This window comes from Bactrocera tryoni, chromosome 5 (assembly GCF_016617805.1).
Source record: "Bactrocera tryoni isolate S06 chromosome 5, CSIRO_BtryS06_freeze2, whole genome shotgun sequence".
In the NCBI taxonomy this organism is placed as follows: domain Eukaryota; kingdom Metazoa; phylum Arthropoda; class Insecta; order Diptera; family Tephritidae; genus Bactrocera; species Bactrocera tryoni.
The window spans coordinates 56,518,081-56,540,775 of NC_052503.1; the positions used below are offsets into that span (position 1 = coordinate 56,518,081).

The following is a 22,695-nucleotide window of genomic DNA, read 5'->3' on the forward strand; positions in this document are numbered from 1 at the left end:
AAAAGTGCGTTTTCAAATCTTAGCCGCTTGTATCCAACAGAGGAATGTACACTGAGACCCTGTAGTATTCTTCGCAAGTTCTCACGCAAAAATTTTCGCGCTTTTTTCTGGCCGCAGATTCTTGGTTTTTCTTGGTCAACTTTCAGTTCTGCCACTATTTTTTTCGTGTCTGAATAAATTTCCTCTTCCGAATCCGACACTACTACATACATATATACCATACATCAACATAATAAAAAAACTGACAAACCCGCGAAATTTTAAATTTTAGAATTCATTATTTTCTGAACACTCCTGGTACAATGATATTGCATTTAAAATATTCGTAATTCAAGCCGTTAGATGTTATTCGTGTTAGTATTTCTGTTTGTATACATGGCGTATACGTAACAATTTGCATCGGTACAGAATGTACAAAATGACGAATCATTCAGTAGTTTTCCTAAAGTAGTTTTAATTTATACATCGATAACCATTTAAATCTTCAAATAGAACCTTTGAAGATTTAAGTCTGCAGTTGATAAAGATTCCGAAAATAACGAAGCATTCTTTGCGATTTTGAGTTCAACATTATTCCAAGTAAAAAAGTGTTCTTGTTGCTCTTACTTATAAACATTAATATTATATAAATATTAAGTGAATTATGCAAAGACACCTATTATCACAGGTATTCCATCCTAATATGATTACTAATAAAATGTGAAAATCGAATCTAAGATTGAAAATAAAACAAAAAAACGAATAACACGTTAGAGATTTCGATACTACCTCACTACAAGGGTATATACTAATATGTTAATTGTTGCCAGTTCGGCAAATAAATTTCATTTAATCATGTGAAAAAAGAAAGGTTCGGCCTCTGTTTTTTAGTATTTTTACCGTATATATCATACGCATCTTAGTAAATTATCTAAGAATATAATGGTATTCATATTCGCTTCTGGCTCATATGTGTATAAAATTTGAGACCCTCAAGCTATTAACCAAATTTTTGTTAGATATCATATCATTTCTATTTTACATAACAATATTCCTACCTTATAAAACACAGAGGATATTTAATTCAAATTATCTTTTACAATTTTTAATTTCTATGGAAGGAGCTTTTATCTGTGGAGTTTCTATTATTCTTGTTCTTGCTTTTGTAATTGTTTACTTTTTAATTAATTTAATTAATCGTTATAAATTAGCTCTTTCGTAATAAGTCAAAATGAAAAAAAAACAACTTTCGTATCAAACATGCTCATTTTTATCAAGCTGTTCCATAATATGTATGTCAATCATCTTCAAATAGATTATCGAAGGAAATCAGAATTCAAGCGATATCAGTGATTTATGGCGTTGGCGTCTATTATATAGAGCTGGAGAGTATTTGATTTACCATGGGTTTAAAGGCCACAATTTTCTCCAACAATCAAATCAACATTAAAAGAAACTTTAATGTGCAAAGATTTATGAGCCAAAAAATATACGATGTTGATAAATACGACGAAAATTCTAGAGTACGCTTAAAAGTTTGACTCTTTGATTGTATTTTCTCTACTACCAATGCTAAATTGCTTGAATTGCATGAATTGCTTGAACTGCTCCAATTATGGCATGGTAAATCGGAAACTTTCGTAAATAAGAACTTGGGAACCCGCATTCATATGAATATACAACTGAAAAGGAAATGCGATTGCCACGCTTCGAGCGCCTCTCAGAATTTCGTACGTGCTAAAATCGCTAATAATAAATCACATGCTAATAAATTTTGAATTAAACTCACATGCTTGTAAACAAAATAATTCATTAAGGGGGCAAGACGTGAAGTAAATTAAAGTGTTCTTAACAAGATTAATTGAGATGATAGTACAATAAAGTGTTAGAATTCGATACGAGTATCGTGCTAAAATTAACTAATTTGAAATTAATTGCTCACTTATATATAAGTTAAATGAATATCAGTATGTTTTTCAACTCACAGCGAGAAAGAAATTAAAAAGGAAGTGCACCGATTATGAAGTGAAATAAGATAAGTAAGCTCGGGTGCAACCGAACCTTTTATACTCTTACATCTTCAAGGAATCAAAGCCAGGGCAATACTTTAAGGTGTGAAACGTCAATCAGACGATCAGAATCCAAGCAATTGTATATACATAGTATATGTAATATATAATGTACATATGTATATATTACTCATTGACTGACATATTAGGCATAAGGTTTGTTGAAAAACGAAAATCATTATATTTACGAGGTGTGTTCAAAAAGTATCGCGACAGTTTGCTGACAGTTTTCTTCGATTGCAGGGGCGTGGTGCATCATGAGTTCTTGCCACAGGGAAGAACGGTCAATAAGAAACATTACCTGCAAGTTATTCGCAATTTGCGCGAAGCAATCCGCCAGAAACGCCCGGATTTGTGGAAGAACAAAAATTGGCTTTTGCACCACGATAACGCCCCTGCTCACACTTCGTTGCTTGTGCGCGACTTTTTGGCCAAAAACAACACACTAATGATGCCGCAGCCGCCGTATTCCCCAGATCTGGCCCCCTGTGACTTTTTCTTGTTCCCTAAACTGAAGAGGCCCATGAAAGGACGACGTTACGCTGCTCTTGACGAGATAAAGACGGCATCAAGGGAGGAGTTGAAGAAGATAAAAAAAAAAGATTTTTTGAAGTGCTTCGAAGATTGGAAAACCGTTGGCACAAATGCAGAATATCTCATGGGAATTACTTTGAAGGGGACAAAATAGATATTCATGAATAAATAAATAATTTTTGAAAAAACACAAAATTCGCGATACTTTTTGAACACACCTCGTATGTAGTATGTGGGAGTTGGGGTAGTATCGAATCGATTTTAGCTATTAACTGTAATTGGGAAGCCTACCAAAAAATGTTCCCTAGGTTTCACTAAGTAACGTTACATACAATCATATGGAGCAAATTCAGCTGGCTGTTCGAAAATCCTGTTAATAGTTCTATGGGGGCTATGTCAAGTTCTCACCCAATTGTATCTATTTCAGGCACAAAGATAAACTGTTATGAGTAAAACTTGGTCGCTATATGCGGCATATGGTCATCCTGAAGTTCAAAAATTTGTATATGAGGTATAAGGGGGCTCAGGAAAGTATTGACACGATTCAACCCACACAGAGATACTGCAAGGATCTTTCCAAAATAAACAGGACTTTAAAAAAACAGAATAAATGGTTTTTTCGCCAAATCTATTTATTTGATACAAAATAGTCACTTTCTGCTTCAATACAGTTTTTTGCACGGTCCAACAGCATATCGAACGAGCGTTTTAGCTTGTGGGCCGGTATGGTCGCCAGTATGCCGGTGCAAGCCTTTTGAATGGCCTCTACGTCTGTATAACGCTTTCCTTTCATGAGCAAATGCATTTTTCCGGAAAGGAAGAAGTCGCGGTGCCATATCAGGTGAATACGGGGATTGATTAATGGTTAAAATGTGATTTTTGGTCAAATCGTCCTTCGAATGTTGGGTTCTGATTAATTTTTGGTCGTCAGTCAATTTGTGCGGAACAAACCGTGCACACACCTTTCGTAAGCCCAAATGTTCGGTCAAAATGCGATAAATCGATGTTTTGGAGATGCTCAATTCGATTTCCATGAATTTCAATGATGATTTCGGCTGATTTTTATGACTTCGGAATGTTGGCTCTTTGTTCGAAGCTCATTTTCGCACCGATAACACAAACATACTGACACTTAAAACGCAATAACTTCATTTCCAATCAATGAAATTTCATGAAATTCTCACTGGACAATCGATAAAAATAGCAGATTCTAACGCACCAATCGAAATATATGTAGATGGCGCCACCAGGGAGCGCTAGATTCAAAAATTTATGTTCACTTTGGAACGCACATTGTATTATCAGGAAAGGATTCTATCTGAATTTCAATTGTATATGCCATACTTTGATCGACAGTTTCGGTCAAAATTCAACTATAAATACTGGGGTCCATATATTCCTAGGGGCTTGAACAGTTTCTGTGAGACTTGGACAATTTTTGGTCACAAAGTGGCATACTCTAAAGGCATTGTACGTGGCAGGTTTTATTCCGTTATATTAATTGCTTCTTGATTTGTGTACTGGAAAGTGATAGAATCAAATGGAATTTAAAATTGTGCGTGGCTGCAGTCCGATTTCGCCCATTTTCGCACTGTCACAAGGAATGTGAAAAAATTGGCACGTACTAAAATGATATTTTATATATATTTCAAAGTCTTCCGGTAGTTTTGTAAGTATGGAGAAAATTTGATAAAGGAATGTTTTCGAATTGCGACTAAAATAGAAATAAGCAGCTAATTGTGTTTATCATGGAAAAGTACTTCAATCTAGGCAAATGTATAGGCGAACGTAGATGTGTGTGTGCAGCGGTATTGTTGGTAATCAACACTTTTATTAAAAGTGTACACTTTGATTTAATGTACGAGTACGAAAAGAAATTCCATTTGCGTTTGTTTAATTTCGTACACCAAGAGTACGCTGAGATTCGCACTCACATACATACATACATACATACATATGCACGTATACGAGAATGAATGTATGCTTCGTTGCCGCGCTGACTGGCTTAATTCGCACATTGATAAAGGCGCACATGCATGACAATTCGTCAAGTGCCAAGTGCTGGAGACCGGCAGACCGGCAGACGCACTGACAGACAGACAATTCACTTCAGCTTAGTTAGGTAAAGTATTTTTATTGCAATATTGACGCAAAAGTGATTGCTCTGATAAAACTACAAATACCTACGCATTCATATACACCCATACAGTTGTTTATGTTTATGGGTGCTCAAGTGAAATTACCTCACTCTCACCCTTTACTTAGATTTGTAGAAACTTTCAAGTGCCACTGCAGCAATCAAAACAAATCCGAGCGCTCCCAATAGCCTTCCGAGCACAGGGATGTGTGTGCACTCATGCAAGTATGATTGCATCGACACACTGAGCATTGCCAGGCTTGAGGTTCTACTTGCGGCTGTTTGCAGTGCATTGTCTGTTTACAATCATCTTTCGCCTAGAAAATTATAGACACTCTTACGTCTCTGTTTGTCAGTGTAACATTGATTTTTAGACAAGTGTACTGTTACTTGCGGTATCTCTCCACCCATTTCGTAAAGCACTCGCGGATCGCTGCTCCAATTTGAATTTACAGCTTTTACGATGCCATGATGATAATAGCAAGCGCATACATATGCACATTTGTACAACAACTATACACATTAGCAAACAGAGTGAAATACTACAACGTTCCGCTTGTAAGTTAAGCGTATTATTACTATCACGATCTGTGTTCGACGCCTGTTTATTTATCGAGTTATTAAAACGGCAATTATGATGGGTCGCCAGCCACTACGAGCTGAGTCTAATGAACGATAAACAACAACGTGACAATATGCGTTACTAATTTACAACGTATACACATACTTAAGTATCTGTAGACAAATATATGCACAGAGACATGTAAATTGTATATTCGGTAAATAACATTTTACGACTAGACTTTGGGGGCTCAAGCCGCGATATGGAAATTTTTACAAAATTTCAAGAACGCTACCGACGACCTAGAGACTGTGTTCCTTCAAAGTTAAATTATGTGCGTTCACTCCGAACCCCTCAGAGCTCAATGTATTACTGCACACTAGGTAGATAAAGAATTTATATTACAAAATATATGGAATTGGAAAATCGATAACAAATTGACTAACGTCACAAATAATCCAAATCGAACAGCAATCACAGCCTAAACTTTTATAAGGGTAGGGGTTTTCACTTTCGTAAAATCGTTTTTTTTTGTCTTATCTTAGTGTTTAACATTTCAAGAATATGTCCTTAAAATTTTAAGTCGATGGAAGTAATATTCTTAAAGTTATCGTCTTATTAGTCTCCTGGCCTTTAACGCTCTAACTCTAACAGCTGAGGGCGGTCGGGATAGAAGTGCAGCTTTAGGCGTGTTTTTCTCAAAACTACTTCTCCAAAGTCCGTGTTCACTGTCATTTCAAAACTACTTGATCGATTCATTTCAAACTTTGAACACATTTTCTATAAAATACTGCCCCCAACGTTTATTAAATAATTTTTTTTTTCCATTAAGGGTGTTTTCCACCCACAAAATGGCGGAATTTTTAGTGGAAAATAACAGTTTTACACTTTAGATGGCCGCCAAAAATTTTGAATGCAAAAAAAAGTTTTCAGAGAACGTTGGGGGGAAGATTTGATTATAGTTAAACTAATTGTCGTTTATTTTTTATTTTCGCATAATTTCCAGCCGAGTTATGGTGAACACCGCAAAGGCCTTTTTTCTCAAGTGTTTCTGGGAGAATATCTGTTACCGGCTTATGCCTCAATATTTCTACATAAAAAAATTACCTTACATTGTCAGAAGTGTGCTCTATAATGTACAAAAGGTCCGAATAAAATTAATCAATCCATATTTGAGAAATAAATTCACAAAAAAAGTCTTTTTTTACCTTGAAAACCCTACCCCCCCTCCATAAAGTGGATAATTCAGTAAAAACATTAACCTGTGTTTCTTTAAAAATATCTTAGAAACAAGTCAAAATTTATGCGTCGATCAAATAATTGAAATTTTGAAAATTTGTTCCTCTCTCCAGCCAAAAATTTATTTACATAGTATGTAGTTTCTCAGGAAAGATCAAAAATATAATGCCTTTGATACATTATTTTTTAGTTCCTATTCATACATTTTTTAAACGAATATTATACTTATATGTATATATATGTATTTATGAATCAGCTTTTTGTCAAATTCGTTTTATTTTCTCCTAGAGATAGTGGGAACTACATACATATAACATTTGAAAACTCCATGTGAATTCAAACCTTGGTGACTGCAAAATTTAACCCCATTAGACATTTTATGTGTGCGACACTGTAAGTAAATTTAATATATTTGCACTACTAAATAATGCTTAAGCTCCGTGGGTGTGTCAAATTAAGAGTGAATGTTCAAGTAGTAGGAGTAATGATATGACAATATCGAGATTTATTTGCATTTTTAAAGCTATATCCATATAACCATATACATATGTATATATGTAAGTATATTTAAATATTGTTATAACATATCTGATAATTTCAGATTATAGCCTCGTTTTGTATAGAGGTGTACATATATTTGTTAAGATTTACATACATTACTAGCCTCATATTATAATAAAGCAATAAATCTTTAGCTAAGTACTTATATAGGCAGATATAAAAACCGAATCGTGCTTACATGAATTCAAACTATAAAAGTATAGTTTTCAGATATTCTGTCCGTGAGACCATAAGACTCCTTTAGAATTGGCGAGATGTCAAATTTGAACGCTATTTGTCAAAGGTCTTCAACACCAATGATAATTGTTGCAGCTATATAATGTTATACATATATTTATAGGTGACAGCCAAGTTTATCTGGCTTAAATTTATTCGAAGGTATTTCAATAACGTCTCTGAACTCCGTCAAAAGAAGCGGAATTTAAAATCTTTTCATGGTTAGCGGAAGTCTCCATGTGTTGCTCTTCCATATTTCAGAGTTTTCATATTTGTGACGAAAAACTAAATTTTTTACCGGAGTTAAATTAAGTAAAAAGAAGGGGTAATTTCGGGTGTATCCGACCATATTATACTCTTGCAACTTGCAAAGACTAAAGAGGATTTTGCAAAATTCAAATTATTTTCGGACTGGTTCGGCCGGAACTAATCGAACAAAAGACTTTACACGAAACTTTAAATGCGTTTTTCTCAAAACTGTTTTTTTCGGAACGATACCCACGATTTCTCAGGTTTTACTGGACCGATTTACTTGAAATTTTCATAGAGTCTTCTTTATAGGCTTGTCTATGGTTGGAACTAGCCCCATCCCCAAATTTTTATTTTTATTATTTTTAAATAATTCGAAATAGTCAGAAAAAGTGATCCAAAAAAACTTTTTTTTTAGGCAGTCGCCATTTTGTGAAAAAAATTTTTCCCACTTTTCCGTAGTTCCGGCCATTGCGACATTATTCTAGATTAATAATCTTTTTTTTTTTTGGTTTCAGGTAACTAGGTGGAATTGTTTAGAGATCCCCCACTTGCCAGCTCATAATTTTTGAAATTTTTTACTTTTTTTAGTTTTTAATCTTTTTCTGTACTCTTCTAAAATTAACAAATAACTAATAAAAAAATGGATAGTAAAAATAGTAAGTGCCTTTTTTTACAACACTTTAAAAATTACCTGAAATTCATGCTTCTAGAACAGAATATCCCCTTAAGAGGGCTAGGTCAAGTTTTCGCCCAATTTTATCGATTATAGACACAAAGTTACACTATTGGGAATAAAATACCGATATATGCGATGTGAAGTCACCCGGAAGTTCGAAAATCTTTATATTAGGTATATGGAGCTCAAGGGAAGTGTTAACCCGATTCCACACATTTTTGATACACTGATATACTATTATCAGGAAAGGATTCTTTACGAATTTCAATTATATATGTATTTTCGGTTAAAAGTCTACTATAGATATTGGGGCCCTAGTGGCTTGAACAATTTTTGTCAGATTTGGTCATAAGAAGATATACTTTAAAGGCACTATTCAGGGGTTTATCTCGCTATATTAACTGCCCCTTTATTTATGTACATATATACTATAAAGTGAAGAGATCAAATGATATATAAAACTAAGTTATCAGCAGTTCCTGAGATACTTATATGACTTTACCTGTAAGTGGGCGGTGCCATTGTCTGATTTTGTAACCGGCTCGCATAAAGCCCTATCGTACCACCTCGGCGGTTAAATTAAATGTCTCTTTAGTTATAGTTGAGTAGTTTCTAAGAGTATCGTTATACGGGGAGTGGGCGGGATTATCATTTTAATTTTCACACTGTCGGAAGAAGTTCTTATAATTTTGCGTTAGGCGAATTTGGTTGTTGTAGCTTTAGTGGTGGGGCTACACCCACTTTTTAAAATCTTTTAGCCCACAAGTGCCTTTTGCTACTGCGATACTTTGCTCCAAGTTGCAGTTCTGTATCTTAATTTAGTGCTTACTTATGGAACTTTACAGGGTTTCGTTTAATGGCATTTTGTGGGCGTTGCAGTGGTCCGATAACGCCCATCTACAAACTCCTAAATTTGTTGCCAGGCAACATTGTACCAAGTTTCATCAAGATATCTTAATTTTTACTCAAGTTACAGCTGGATTGAACAAACGGACGAAAAGACAGTCACCCGGATTTCAACTTGTTTCTCTCTATCACGCTTCGTGAACAAAACTATTTTACTCTGTAGCAACATGTTTCAAGACTATAAACATTGAGATATAAAGAGCAATACCTACATATGAATATGTATGTGTATATTTCTATGTATCAGTATCCGAAACAGAAATTGAACCAATCATCTCAAATAGAAAAGATTTTGTGGATATCTCAGTAAGTTTTACCATAATGCTACCAAATGTGGTATAGATTTTGGACACGGTTTGCTATTGAGATTGTCTCAAATGTCAAATTACGAGTTGAAGCCAATTCATATATCACTATCACCGGATCATTAAACTTATTATACTCTATTGCGACATTTTGCGAGAAATACATATAATAAACTAGAAGTTACTAGCTTAGGTCTCTAATAGCCAAGGAGTGAAACCAGCTTTGAACCGATTAAATAACATTCAAAAACGATTTGCATTCATACTTACATGAATTCTTCCACTCTTGGAATTTGTGGTAAAGAAAGCAGGAACAAATGAAGAAAATAACCGATACAATGAGCAGCGTCAGTATGACTCCGATCCAAATGTCACTCACGACCAACGGTATTTCGGTCTCATGATGGCTGTATGCGCTGCGGGGCGGCTGTATATGACCGCCCGCCGCTGGACCACTAAACGGGTCCAGAAATTCGTTTGAACCGCCCACAGCCACTTCAATTTCTTTCCGATCCAACGAGAAATTGCCTAAGGCTGAGTCCAGACCTAGCGCCAGACGTTCTAACTTATTAATGAGTACGGAATAATTCTGTGGCAGTTCGAACAGCTCCAGTGTGTCTTTGGAGGTGGTTGTGTAATTTGTGGAGATAACTTGCAGCTCGGACATGCTTTTGTCTTCTGTGTTGCTTTCTTATTTACTTATTTACATACGTGTGTACATAAGGTGGGTATGTATGTATATATTTATGTAGTTCAGATGTTCACAGTAGCTCAGAGAAGCTGTTGGTTTTTGATTTTTGAATACGCTTTATTTAAGTTGTTGTATTGTAAATATTATCACTAAGTTCCATTAATTGTTTTTGGATAGGATTATTTTGCAAAGTGCTCTTAACGGTTTATCGACTTTATACGCGCAGCTTCATGTCGCAACTGAAAAAATGGCAAAATTTTAACAGAGTTTTGAAAGTTTTTGCCTCCGCCATTGATCTGCCTTGTGATTAGCGCTGTTTCCGTCACAGCATGCGTCGCTGTGTGGCGCGTTCGACGATTCGCTGAGAAAGCGCGGGAACGCGTGCGCACTCGCGAATTTGCAAGTGTTCCGTTCAAATTTTTATTAACACTTTTATGTTAATAATTTCGGTTAATAATTTTAAATCAAAACAATTCTAAGAGCTTCCCTAGCGGCGTGTATGTGCTGCGATATACTCTAGAGCACAGGCATACATACATCCGTATATATATTTGTATAATTATAAATGTATAAGTGAATGACATATGTATGCTCTTTTGCTAGCTGCCCTGCGAAGACGCTTACAAATAATATGCTCTTCAAAGCGTTGATTTGTGTAAATCTCTGTGTGTTTGTGTCGTTATGTACATATGTACATATGAATATTTCAATGCATATTTGTATGTATGAATATATTCAAGTTTATTTGCTCTAAAAATATTTGTTCGCATTTTTGCCCATAGTATTTGTACCCAGCAAAATTCCAACAAAGTACGGCTTTGTTATAGTAAGTCTCTCAATCGATAAAAGGGTGTTACTAAGAGGCCGATGCGAGCATAAAAACAAATAAAACTATTTTATATTTGTTTATAATGGAAATATGAACAGTGGTTAGCGCAACACATATGCTAGAAATACCTTTTTACAGCCTTCTTTACACATTGTCGATGGCATTCTCATCTCAGTAGAAGGTTGGAGGAGCGCGCTGTTTGATTAATGACGTTTTCGGCAACTCGATATGTATTTTGCATTTAGTGCTTAATTTTAGACCAATTTATCTTTGTAAGCTTCCGAAAGTACATATTTATTGTACTAAATAGCATTACTTAGGCATTTTATAAAAATGGAGTGTTAAATGATAATGTCTACAGCTCACATACATTTCTAGATTTACTAACCAATAATGGGAAAAGTTACTCGAAAAGTTTTAGTTCACTTTTTCGTGTTAGCAGGTCAAAGAATATCAAGACATGACAATAATTCTAGGATATGCAAGAATGATAAAGACCACAATGCAAAACGCTATGACATACATATGTAAATGCAACGAACTGTCAAATTTTGGGTATAATTGTAAACAAAGTCTCCCGTTTCGATCTATCGAATTAAAGTATTTTCTGCTAACCTTTCTCCGAAAAAGAAACGGAATGAAACTATCTTAATCTATTTCTCTCATCCTTGAGCGAGATTCACTTAACTAATAAATCCATTATAAAGTCAATCGAACAGACGGGAGTTAGTACTCGTAGATTCCTTATATTTCAATTTCATCTAATTTTAGAGAGCAGTCACAAAGTATTAGTTATTTTAGTTTGTTAAATTTTGTCAGGGAGTGGTCTATGTTCAAGTTCTTTGTTACTCTTTTTTGAGTAGGCAGTATTCAGAGTTCGATAGCGTTTCCTTTTTTCGATGAAAATGTTGCGTCATTTATGGGGTATATACAGTTAAAATTTTTAAAACATCGATATTTTTTATTTTATTTTCGTAATGTACATATATTTAGGGATACATGCAGAAAATTTCATATCGTTCGGGTGAATATTTTAAAAGTTCTACGCAAATTTGAAAAGGCGTTTTAGAGTGCTTGGAAGTACAAGGTCAAACTTTAAAGGCGTTTTTTCTTAAAATGATGTTTTCAAAGCCGATTAGTCTCAAATTTTAAAACGAGATTCTTAAATATATGTTTTATTAATTGAATGAAGATTTTTTCTTACCGGTTAATCTTTTTGTTATAAACAATTTTGTTCAAAAATCAATTACTTTTTTGAGAAACCGTCATTTTGTCGAAAAATTTTATTTTGCTTATTCCTTCGATGAATTACTAGATTTCACATTACATTAACGAATTCTGTTTGGCTTTTGCAGAGGATCCAGTTCAGAGATATAGTGGTCAAGGCAATACGTCTGTTTTGAGGTAGCTCCCGGAGATCAGCTGTAGTTCCTCTTCAAATCAATATTTTTACTAATACTAAGTCTTAAAATATAGTAAAAAGATACCATAATATGCGTAAACATTTTTGGAACCAAAAATATAAATTTATCTCAAAAAAAATCTGGAAAATTCCCTTTTTTCGGCCTTTTAACTGTACATAATCCCTTATGGCAACATTATATAAATGGTCCATGTTTTACACAGGAATAGAATAAGCAAGTAAAGAAGGGTTAAGTTCGGGTGTAACCAAACATCTTATTCTCTTGTAACTTGTAAGAATCAAAGCCAAGGCTATATAAAGGTGTAAAACGTCAAGCAGAGGATCGAAATTTAAGCAATTTTCTACATACATATAGTTACTATTATATCTTATTACAACTTATCCACTGACCGACATATTCGACACAAGTTTTGTTAGAAAAACGAAAATCGTTATACATACATACATACATATGTATGTAGTATTCGGTAGTTAGCAATCAGCCGGATGCAGATATAATTGTGTCTATTTTAGGCACAACGTTTTACTGTTATGAGTAAACCAGTTCTGTAATTATCATTGAGATAACTCAAATATTGATGGTTATCATAAGGTGGCATTTAGTACTTTAAAGGAATTATTAGTGCAAAATTGTATCTCGTTGTGTTCATTACTTCTTGATTTGTGTACTGGAAAGTGAAAGAATCACATGGAATTTAAAATTGTGCCAAAAAGTGGGCGGTGCCACGCCCATAATCCACTTTTTACATCAGCTCTCATAAAGTCCTCTCATTCCATCTCGAAGTTAAAATTTAACGTTTCTGGCGTAGTTGGTTATTGATTTATTGAGGTTTTACTAGTTTTCAACAGTCCCCTTATTCGGGGAGATTTCATTCATTTTCACATTGTTGGCAGGAGTTTTTATAATATTGCGGCAGGTAAATATGTTTTTTATAGCTTTAGTAATTTAGGAGATATGTACACTCAACTTATTGGGGCGGGGCCACGTACACTTTTTCAAAATTTTTTTGCTATTGATCCCCTGTGTTAAATTACAGATTTATATCTTAATTTAGTGCTTGGTTATGGCATTTTATAGGTTTTCGGTCCGATTACGCTCAACTGCGAGCACGTTCATACTTTTTTGGCAAGGAACATGTGTACCAAGTTTCATTCAGACATGTTAATTTTTACTAAAGTTACAGCGTGTACGGAGAGGCGGATGGACGAACAGACAGTCATTCGGATTTCAGCTCGTCCCGTCATTCGGATCATTAAAGTTTTGATAGAGATTATGAGAGAAAAAACGGATGAGATTGGCTATATCATATGCGACACAGTCAACCGGATCCGCCTTCACTTCTTACTGTCCTTTTAACACATCTAAGAACATTTGAGATTTTTCGAGCGGTTTTTGGATAAAGTTTTTAAAATGTTTAAAAATAGCTATTGTTTACATATATATATATATATATACATATGTATATTTACAATTTATAGTTTTCAAGTTGTTCGACTAGTTCCATTTTTCAGCAAAATTTGTGTGGAATACCTTGCTATACGAGTTTGTTTGTTTTGATTACCATAATCTTTAATTCACACGGAATATTGATAACAATCCAAATATATTTATGCTGTTTACTTTCGATGTTTATCGCGATTTACTCAACAGATGGATTGCTAAGTCGTAAAGAAAATGGAACGAAAATTCGGAACAATGCAATAATACCGTGTTTTATTTGACCAACACAAGCTAATAGCTAAATCGTTGACAAATAAAACGCTCTTAAAGTGGAATTCTGTAAGCAGTCTTTAGTCACTAACTTTGAGGTAAAGTCTCAATTTGTGACTAGTTACTATTCACTAAACAGTCTTTAGCGTTAGTCTCAAAATATTGTTTCAAATTTGATACCTGATAGTTAGCAGGTCACAATACTAAAAAGAACTTTTGTTTGTCATTTTGAATATACTGAATAGAGAGAATAGAGATCATCATAGATATTATACTCAAACACAAAAAGGTTAAAAATAAATCAACTTTACATAAATTTCGTAAATACATTATTATGAAACAAAGTAAAAATATATTTTTATTTTTATTGGAAATTATGTTATTTGACTATGTTATAGAAAATTTAATATTTGTTATCGACATATTTATTTTCATTCAAGTGTAAAAACATCTCTGAATAATGAAATGTAATAGATTTTGTGACTGTCACTTACTGAATAGCAAAATCGTCTCAAGTCACCAAAATTGTCTCTAACTTATAATCTCAAATTTAGAGACTTGAGACTGTATCACAGAATAGAATCGCACGGTTAGCTTAATTCATATTTTCGCTTAAAAATTAATTGTGTTGGCAAAGCGGACAAAAACAATCAGCTGATATTCAATTTAGTTTAAAGTTTCAAATTTGTGAACGGAATATTAATATACAATACAATATATGTACATATATGTACATATTATTCATTTTAGGTCTAGAACACAAAAAACCGAAAACAAGTTTTCATATTTGTCTTAATTTTAACTCAATACTTATCCAAAAAATCTGAAATTTTGATTTGTTTACATTTTCATCTGTCAATATGAGGTTTCTCGCTATTGCCAACTACGTTCTTTTTGAAAAAAACCCAGCTATTTCGAATGAAATAAAAGAGATGAACTGGCAATGCCTCTAGTTCAATGTACAAGCTATGATAGCTTATGACAAGCCAGCATAATTATTTTAGGTAAGTCTTCCATACAAAAGGAGCTAATAGCTTAATTTGCTGGTCAGATATAACACGCCTAATGTTTACAAAGCCATTTGGATTCATACTTTTATCTTTTACCATTTCGCTATTAATGAATATTAGAGCAATAAATATACAAGTATTGAGGGTGCTCATGAGTTTTTAGGTTTGGAAATTTTCTTCTACTCTACTAAATATAATAATATGCAGGATATTGGGCGTGGTAAAACAGTTCCTTTTTAAGGTGAACTTTGGGTTGGTGGTTAGACTGGATTCAGCTATTTAACTGCACTTGAAAACAAAGTTCGGCTTTTCCGACCTCAAAGAGAGATTACACAACCGAAGATATTCGTAGCATCATCTTGGTAAGTTCGCATCGGTTTTATGAGAGGGCACCACTGGGACTGGTTTTGGATCGTTCATGTGCATACCACTTTTGTGTTAATATTTGTCTTTTACTTCACAACGCCTTTACGTCTTAATTACCTTTTCATTGTTGCTAAACTTCTTTTCAGCGAGCATTTTTGTGGGGTCTGAAAATAGAAAAATTCTTTTACAGATTTGGGGCGCTGATCATTATTTGGATGAAACCGCAGTTTTGCATCATATTAAAATGGAATAGATTTTTCGATTGTGTCCGTAAAAGGTTCTAATAATGCTCTATGAAAGTCTCTTTTGATGGAAATACTTTTTCACATAGTTGATTTTTAAACTCGGTCCATCGCATACAGTCCGCTTGGGTGATTCTCTCCTGTGTGAGAGAATATAACATTCTCTTGAATCGATATAATAAATTGGATTCCAAACACTGCTCATGATCATCGATTCGATATTGCTTTGGTCGGAACCACCGAGCTTCAGTACATACAAATTTATATGAACGACCTGACCAATATGTTCTTTTGAAAACTATAGAATGTCAGGTATTTGGATGAACTTCATTTTACGGTCATGCAAAATCATTTTATTGGTTTATATTTTCGTACATAACTTGCCCTTTGGGGCATCTTCTGGGTTTGTTCGCTTTGGTGCCCTGTTCGGGGTTTCTTCAAATTACGTAGGCGGGATTAAACGGATGGTGGTTTTGCCTGACGCTGAACATGAGAAACACTCATCAAGCAGATAGTGGATATTAACAGCGATTACATATGTATGTACATACATATATCGTTTGGTTCGGGTTAATGATGGCTTCACTTCCCAGCTTTCTTTCATGTTAAACTAATTGTTAACTGATACAAGAAAAAATTATGCCCTCTACTACATTCACCAAAATTCCAAGGTCGTTTGGCAAACTTTTGTGTTGTTATTAAACCAGATTTTGGTTAAGAAATGTGCTAAAATTTGCAAATTTATGGAAATATATTTGTGTACAAGTATGTATGCGTGAAACAGAGCTCGTTGTACGCAGTCGAAATCCAAAAGAAATTTACACAGCGGTTGTTTACACACTCACACACACAACTGAATGTGGCTTATCTAATATATTAGCTATTTGTTTACATTTCTTAATTTCTCATGACTTAATGTGTTTACCATTAATCCAAATTTTGATTATTTCAGATTATTTCTTCGTTGCAATTTTCTTTTTGTGCATTCTTTATTTAGTATATTTTGGTTTACCGTGCTAATTGAAAATGGAAATGAGAAATACTGGATAAAAGGGTGCCTGAATATGGAGCCATTATCGAGTGCATCGTCGCGTACATTTCACGAAAGCGAAAATCAGCTCGATAGATTTTTTTAGATTACGTAGGCGACATTCAAATGTATTCGTCCTAAGACTGTCATGGCACTAATTATTTTATGCCTTCAAAACAGCAACAATACACAGTTAAACTATGAAAAAGAAGTAATAAAAGAAATATTATATAATTACTCTTGAGGGATATCACTTGCGCTCATTTAGATGAGCTGATTTGTATGAAACTTAAAATGAAGATTACCTTCCACACGGTCAGGCGTAATATCTCTGAAGTGTCGCAGTGAATTTTACAAATGCAATTTTGAAACTCTCGTCTCGTTGTTTATACTTTTGATAGAAAAATACATAAGATCACAATATCTTAACGAGAAGGCTTTCTATAATATTGCTATGAATGTTTGAGAGTTCAAAAAACAAAATAAAAAAAGAATTTGTGAGGAGAACTGAGTTATAAATTTTCTGAATTACTGTAACCATTATTATTTGAGTATTTCGGAATGCTTACATTCATCTAGCATAATATAATACGTCAGTACTCGTATTTACTTCGCAACGTGAATTTATCTATAAAAATCTGTTCTTCAACTAAAGATTGCCTTAAAGAAATTACAAACTTTCTTAATTTATATGCATAAATATATCAGCCATCCGTTAAGGAATAGTTTAAAGCTTTAATAAAAGATTTAAATAAACAAACAAGTGTGGTAATAATTAAATTATTAGTGTTTCCTTCACGGTTGTCAATCAATTTCCGCACCTAGTAACACAGAGTGGTCACGCATGATTCGAAATTTTTGCTTTAACAAGTTTTCGAATATCATGTATAAAATTCTCTTTCTTTATCGCTCATTGCGTTTACACGAGCGATATGCGTCCGACAACTCCAGTCGTAGTATTAGTTAATTTTCATCTGTATACATCCTTTTTTAAATTATTTCTATTATACATATATGCTTATTTGCATATTACAAACCAAAAAAATATATTAAAATTCAAATCTTTTGTGAATATTCATTGCATTTTCGAGCGCAATTGCTACGATGGAAAAGACTTTTTGATATGAAAAGGCAATGGCACCATCATACCTTCTTTTCTTTGCCTTCGTCTCGGCAAAAGAGTCCACGTTTGAACACTGTATTCGAAGCTTTAAAAAGCGTTGTTTAAGAACTGTGAGTATATTTGTCTATTCTTGATTACCAAAATAGTCAAGCTTCCTACTAAATTTCAATCGTACGCACTGAGACAAATCTTAATCTCTAAAAACTGACTCGTATAGGTCGAAATATTTTTTCTTAGCGACCGCCGTATTTGCAAAACAAAATTTCATTAATTAGTTGAAGAATAAAAGCGTTTGTGGTTAAGCACCCTTGTAAATTAACACTATTAACGGGTTTTTGTTAAACAAAGCTCACAAAGCTGAAGCTCTTGACTACGGTTGTATCAAAGATCTCTCATGCGACAGTTGTCAAGATAAATTAATGTTAACGCATTTCATTGATGAGAATCGAAGGAATTTCGAGTTAAATGTGGATATACAAGTAGTATAATTACTTGTAAATTTCATAAGCTTCTCAACACTGTTCGGCGCTATTGTCCAACTGGATACACGTCCCCAACATATGCGAAAGGCAAATATCCATATATGTATGTATGTATGTACACACATACAGCTGTAGACAGCTAATTAGAAACGACACCTATTTTGAAGCAAATGATGTTATTTTCCAATAAATCACGTATATTTATTGTATTTTCACTTATTTTATTGAAACCTATGTGAAACTTAAACTCTAATAGTAAAAATTTAGTTAAACATTTGTTTTTGTTTTGAAGATTTTAACAAAAACATGTGGAATCAACGATTTGAGTGCGACAACTAATTAGAAACGAAAATATTTTATCAACAAAAATAATGATATTACAAAAACTTGCTAACTTTCAGTAGTTTTTTGTTGGTTATCTCTTTTACTTTAATATTGCTTCACATCGATTCCGAATTTACGTTATAAGACTCCGACAGCGCACCAATGGTGTAGCTTGCCATGCCGTTCAAATTCCATCACAAAGAACATCCATATTTGGAATATGTTTGGTGCATATGGCTCTTTTAACATCACCCAGAGATATTCTATAGGGTTTAAGTCTGGGCTGAACGATTCCCACTCCAAAACGTTGATAGAATTTTCATTAAAAAACTTTTGGGTCAACTTAGACGTATGCCTTGAATTGTTATCTTCCTTATAACGGACAAAATTTTCTCAGCCCATGGCAACATGACATTTTTTAGGATGTCGACGTATTTCTCCTTGTTTAAAATTCCACTTATCCTATGGAGTGGACCAACACCATTAATCCTCCACCATACTCAACTACGCGTGGAACATAGCGTGGATCAAATTCTTGAATTAATGGACGGCGAACATACCATCGACCATCAGGACCTAAGCGAGTAATTTTTGTTACATCGTTGCAAATGACATACCTCCGTTGATTTGTTGTCTTAGACCAATAAGAGTTGACAAAGTCTACTCGTCGTTTCTACAAATTTTGGTCAGAAGTGGGTTCCTGCGTGCTGCCCTGCCGTGCAGTCCACATTCGACCAAATGCCGGGAAATTGTTCTCTTGGATATTTGGACATTGTATTCGCCTTGAATTTCATGTAGAATGTCAATGGAACTCTTTTTTGGGTAATTCTGTGGTCTATTTCTACAATTTTTCGGGTTTTTTCTTTGCGCGCAACATTGGAAATAGTTTTAAAATTCACAATTTATTTGCACATCTTTCCAGACTGACGAAGGTCAAAAATGTAACTAAGTAGGGCAGATGTACATCTGCAGCTTTTTCTCATTAAAAAATTTGAATAATAATGTATATTTTAAACCTCACAACAACTTTGAAACACAGGCTTACTATAAATCAGTAATATTATTAATAAAAATTAACACCTTGAGGAATTATAATTCTTCAAAGAACTGTTTCTAATTAGCTGTCGCACTTAATTCACTTTCTACATACAGAGTGCGAAAAACTAAAGCACGGAATCTACCATGTCGGTATTTAACTGAATAAAATCATAAATTAGGCATTACATGATGTTTTATTGATTTGTATTATTAGTTCATGTATTCTTCTTTTAAAATTAGTAAAAATTAAACAAATTAACTTATTAAAAAAATATGTAAAATACCATATATGAAAAACTCCAAAAATTTGGTGCGACAAAAAATTAAGCACGAAATGGTTTTATGTTTGAAAAATTTATGTTTTTCAATATGAATAAAACGTCCTTATTTTTACAATTCTCAAGTCTGATTTTTCGATCTACAATTTCTCATTGGTTCTTTATGGGATTGAGATCTGGTGATTGTGCGAGTCAATTCAAAACCTCAATTCTGTTATCGACAATCCACTGTTTTACACAAATAGCAGTGTGTTTCTGGTCGTTGTCATGTTGATAACACCATTTTAAAGCTATTTCATCTGCAGCATGTGGCAGCATAATATTCTGAAAAATATTTTTATGCTTATATTTGTCCATTATACTGTTTATATGATGGCCCTATTGCAATCCCTGAAAAACAACCCCACACTAGTACATTGTCTCCTTCGGTCTGCCTACCATCTGAATCTTTGATATTAAGCTTTGTTCGCCAGAAAAAAGTACAGTTTGCCATTTGGTAATCTTCCTATTTATTTGCATCCTCACAAATTCCAGTCGCGCCAGTCTGTTCTTTAAAGAAATATACGGCTTTTTTGCACTCCTGTAGCATGAAAATCCCACATTTTTGATCATTATAAACCGTTAGACAAACAATTAATGTGAATTTTAGTTATGTGCTTCTTCATATATGGAATTTTATTTATTATTTTAATGAGTTAATTTGTTTAATTTTTACTAATTTTAAAAGAAGAATACATGAACTAATAATACAAATCCATAAAACATCATGTAATGCCTAATTTATGATTTTATACAGTTAAATACCGACAAGGTAGATTATGTGCTTTTGTTTTGTCGCACACTGTATATCGTGACGCATTTACTATTTGGCAAAAAATTAAAAGAACTTTAACTTCACAACTACAAAACAGAGTGAATTTACTAGTAAATAGAGTAACACGAACAATGAAAGACTTTTAGAAATATAAATAACGGTACATCAAAAATTTTTATCATTATACTCATCAGCCATCTACAATAAAAGGAGCGTTTCTAATCAGCTGTCAACCGCTGTATATACGACTATATTATATTATGTTATGTATATATACATATGTATATGTACATATATATACATATAAACGTAAATAACTTAATTTTTAACACTTGTACTAATTCATAATTTCGGGGATTTCCGGTGACTCACTCTTGCTCTCAGACATTTTTTATATAATTTTTTAGGGCTTTAGTCTGAAATTTATTTGATAAATTTAATGCGGATCAATTATGAGGTCTTTCGTGTAACACTTTTTAGCCTTTGTGGGTCTTAGTTGTCAAGCAATAAGCACTTTGCCTGGTTACAACACACGATTTGTTGGCTGTTATTTGAAAAGCAAAAAGTGTCAACTTTTGCGTTTATTTTTATAGTTGATTTTCGTAAACAACCCAGAGGCTTCTCACAAATTCACAACACAAGCGAAACAACACAACATAAAACGAATACAAAGCTACAAACGCGGAGAAATCAAAACAAAATACGCGCACCGCAGGGATCGACCCCCTTCCGGCGTCTTACGCCCGCGTTAAGGTCCACGTCACGTGCTCCGCTCGACGACAAGACATCTGAATGCTTCCAAACTTGTTTAGCGCGCGCGAAACTTTAACACAACAAACAACTGTCAGCAGCGCAAAGCAAGGAAACGGACTAACAGCGGCAATCACAATTACAATTTTTGTTAGTATGAACTGAGATGGCGACGACGGCAGACGGTTAATTTTTTGGCCCGTGGTTCCATGGAGATCGCGAATCAAACGCATCCGATCTAGCGCGGAACACTGTTCACCTACCGATTGGGAGGATGTTCGATGAAATTGCGGCGACCAGCGCGTTGAATATGCAAAGAATAGATGGAAAGGAAAATAAATCGTGCGGCTAACGTGAAAGAGAAGTGCGCTCGCTCACTCGTTTGCCTATAATGTTTGCAACAATTAACTGTGTCGCTAGCGAATTCAACCAGCCAACTTAAGTATTAATTTTATTTTATTCAGATGAACGGCGGGCAGCTACGTCGGCTGAGAGGTACGCGTACATACATACATGTTGACATTAGTGTGTGTGTGCGTGTGTGTGTGGCGACATATATAAATGAGAGCAACAAAATCAAAAAGAATTCCAATCAAAACAAACAAAGACGAACAACAGACGTGCCGAAGGCGAAGAAACGACCCGCAATCAGAGGCAGGGAAGTACTGGAACGAGAATTGCTCAAGTGAACTCAAGTGGTGAGATAAACGATGAAGACGCGGATTGTCGCGATGCATGCGCGCGGGGAAATAGTCAAACATTCGATGGCGTTGGTAGTATGCGGCAGTTCTTGGGTGGCGACACTGCCAAGCATTAAGAAATCGCAAATAAATAAGTAAAAAAACGAAAACAGATCAAATCTATGGAGTGCCAATCAATGTCGATCGGTGGGGACGGAGACATTAGTGCGAGCACGCGCTATTTGCTTTTTTTTATATTTTGTGCCTAGAACATTTAAGTTGTTTCTGTTCCTCTTTATCACTGTGGCATTTGCACTTTGCGTCGCTGTTTTGATGACACACTCAAGAGCAGTGATTGCAGGCCATTAAGTCAGATAGCTTGAAGGTTCAATTCCCTGGCAATGAAGAGACATACTGACATTTATGTACATAGTGTGTAATGTATAACACTGTTTTTCATATCAATCT

General features: G+C 34.3%; 1 protein-coding gene across 2 annotated transcripts in view; it reads right to left on the reverse strand.

Moving 5' to 3' along the window:
* The window catches only part of LOC120776787, a 51,993-nt gene extending 30,054 nt beyond the window's left edge, over positions 1–21,939 (reverse strand). Inside the window, exons 1-2 of one of the 2 annotated variants that reach the window (XM_040107774.1) lie at positions 21,811–21,939; positions 9,707–10,366 (exon numbers count right to left, since the gene is read on the reverse strand). In XM_040107774.1, coding sequence (XP_039963708.1) covers positions 9,707–10,103 — 397 coding nt within the window. In that variant the 5' untranslated portion in view covers positions 10,104–10,366; positions 21,811–21,939. Of the gene's footprint in view, positions 1–9,706; positions 10,367–21,169; positions 21,788–21,810 lie in introns of those variants that run through there. The other variant, XM_040107773.1, reaches the window with a different exon arrangement.
* Positions 21,940–22,695: the final 756 nt, after the last annotated feature.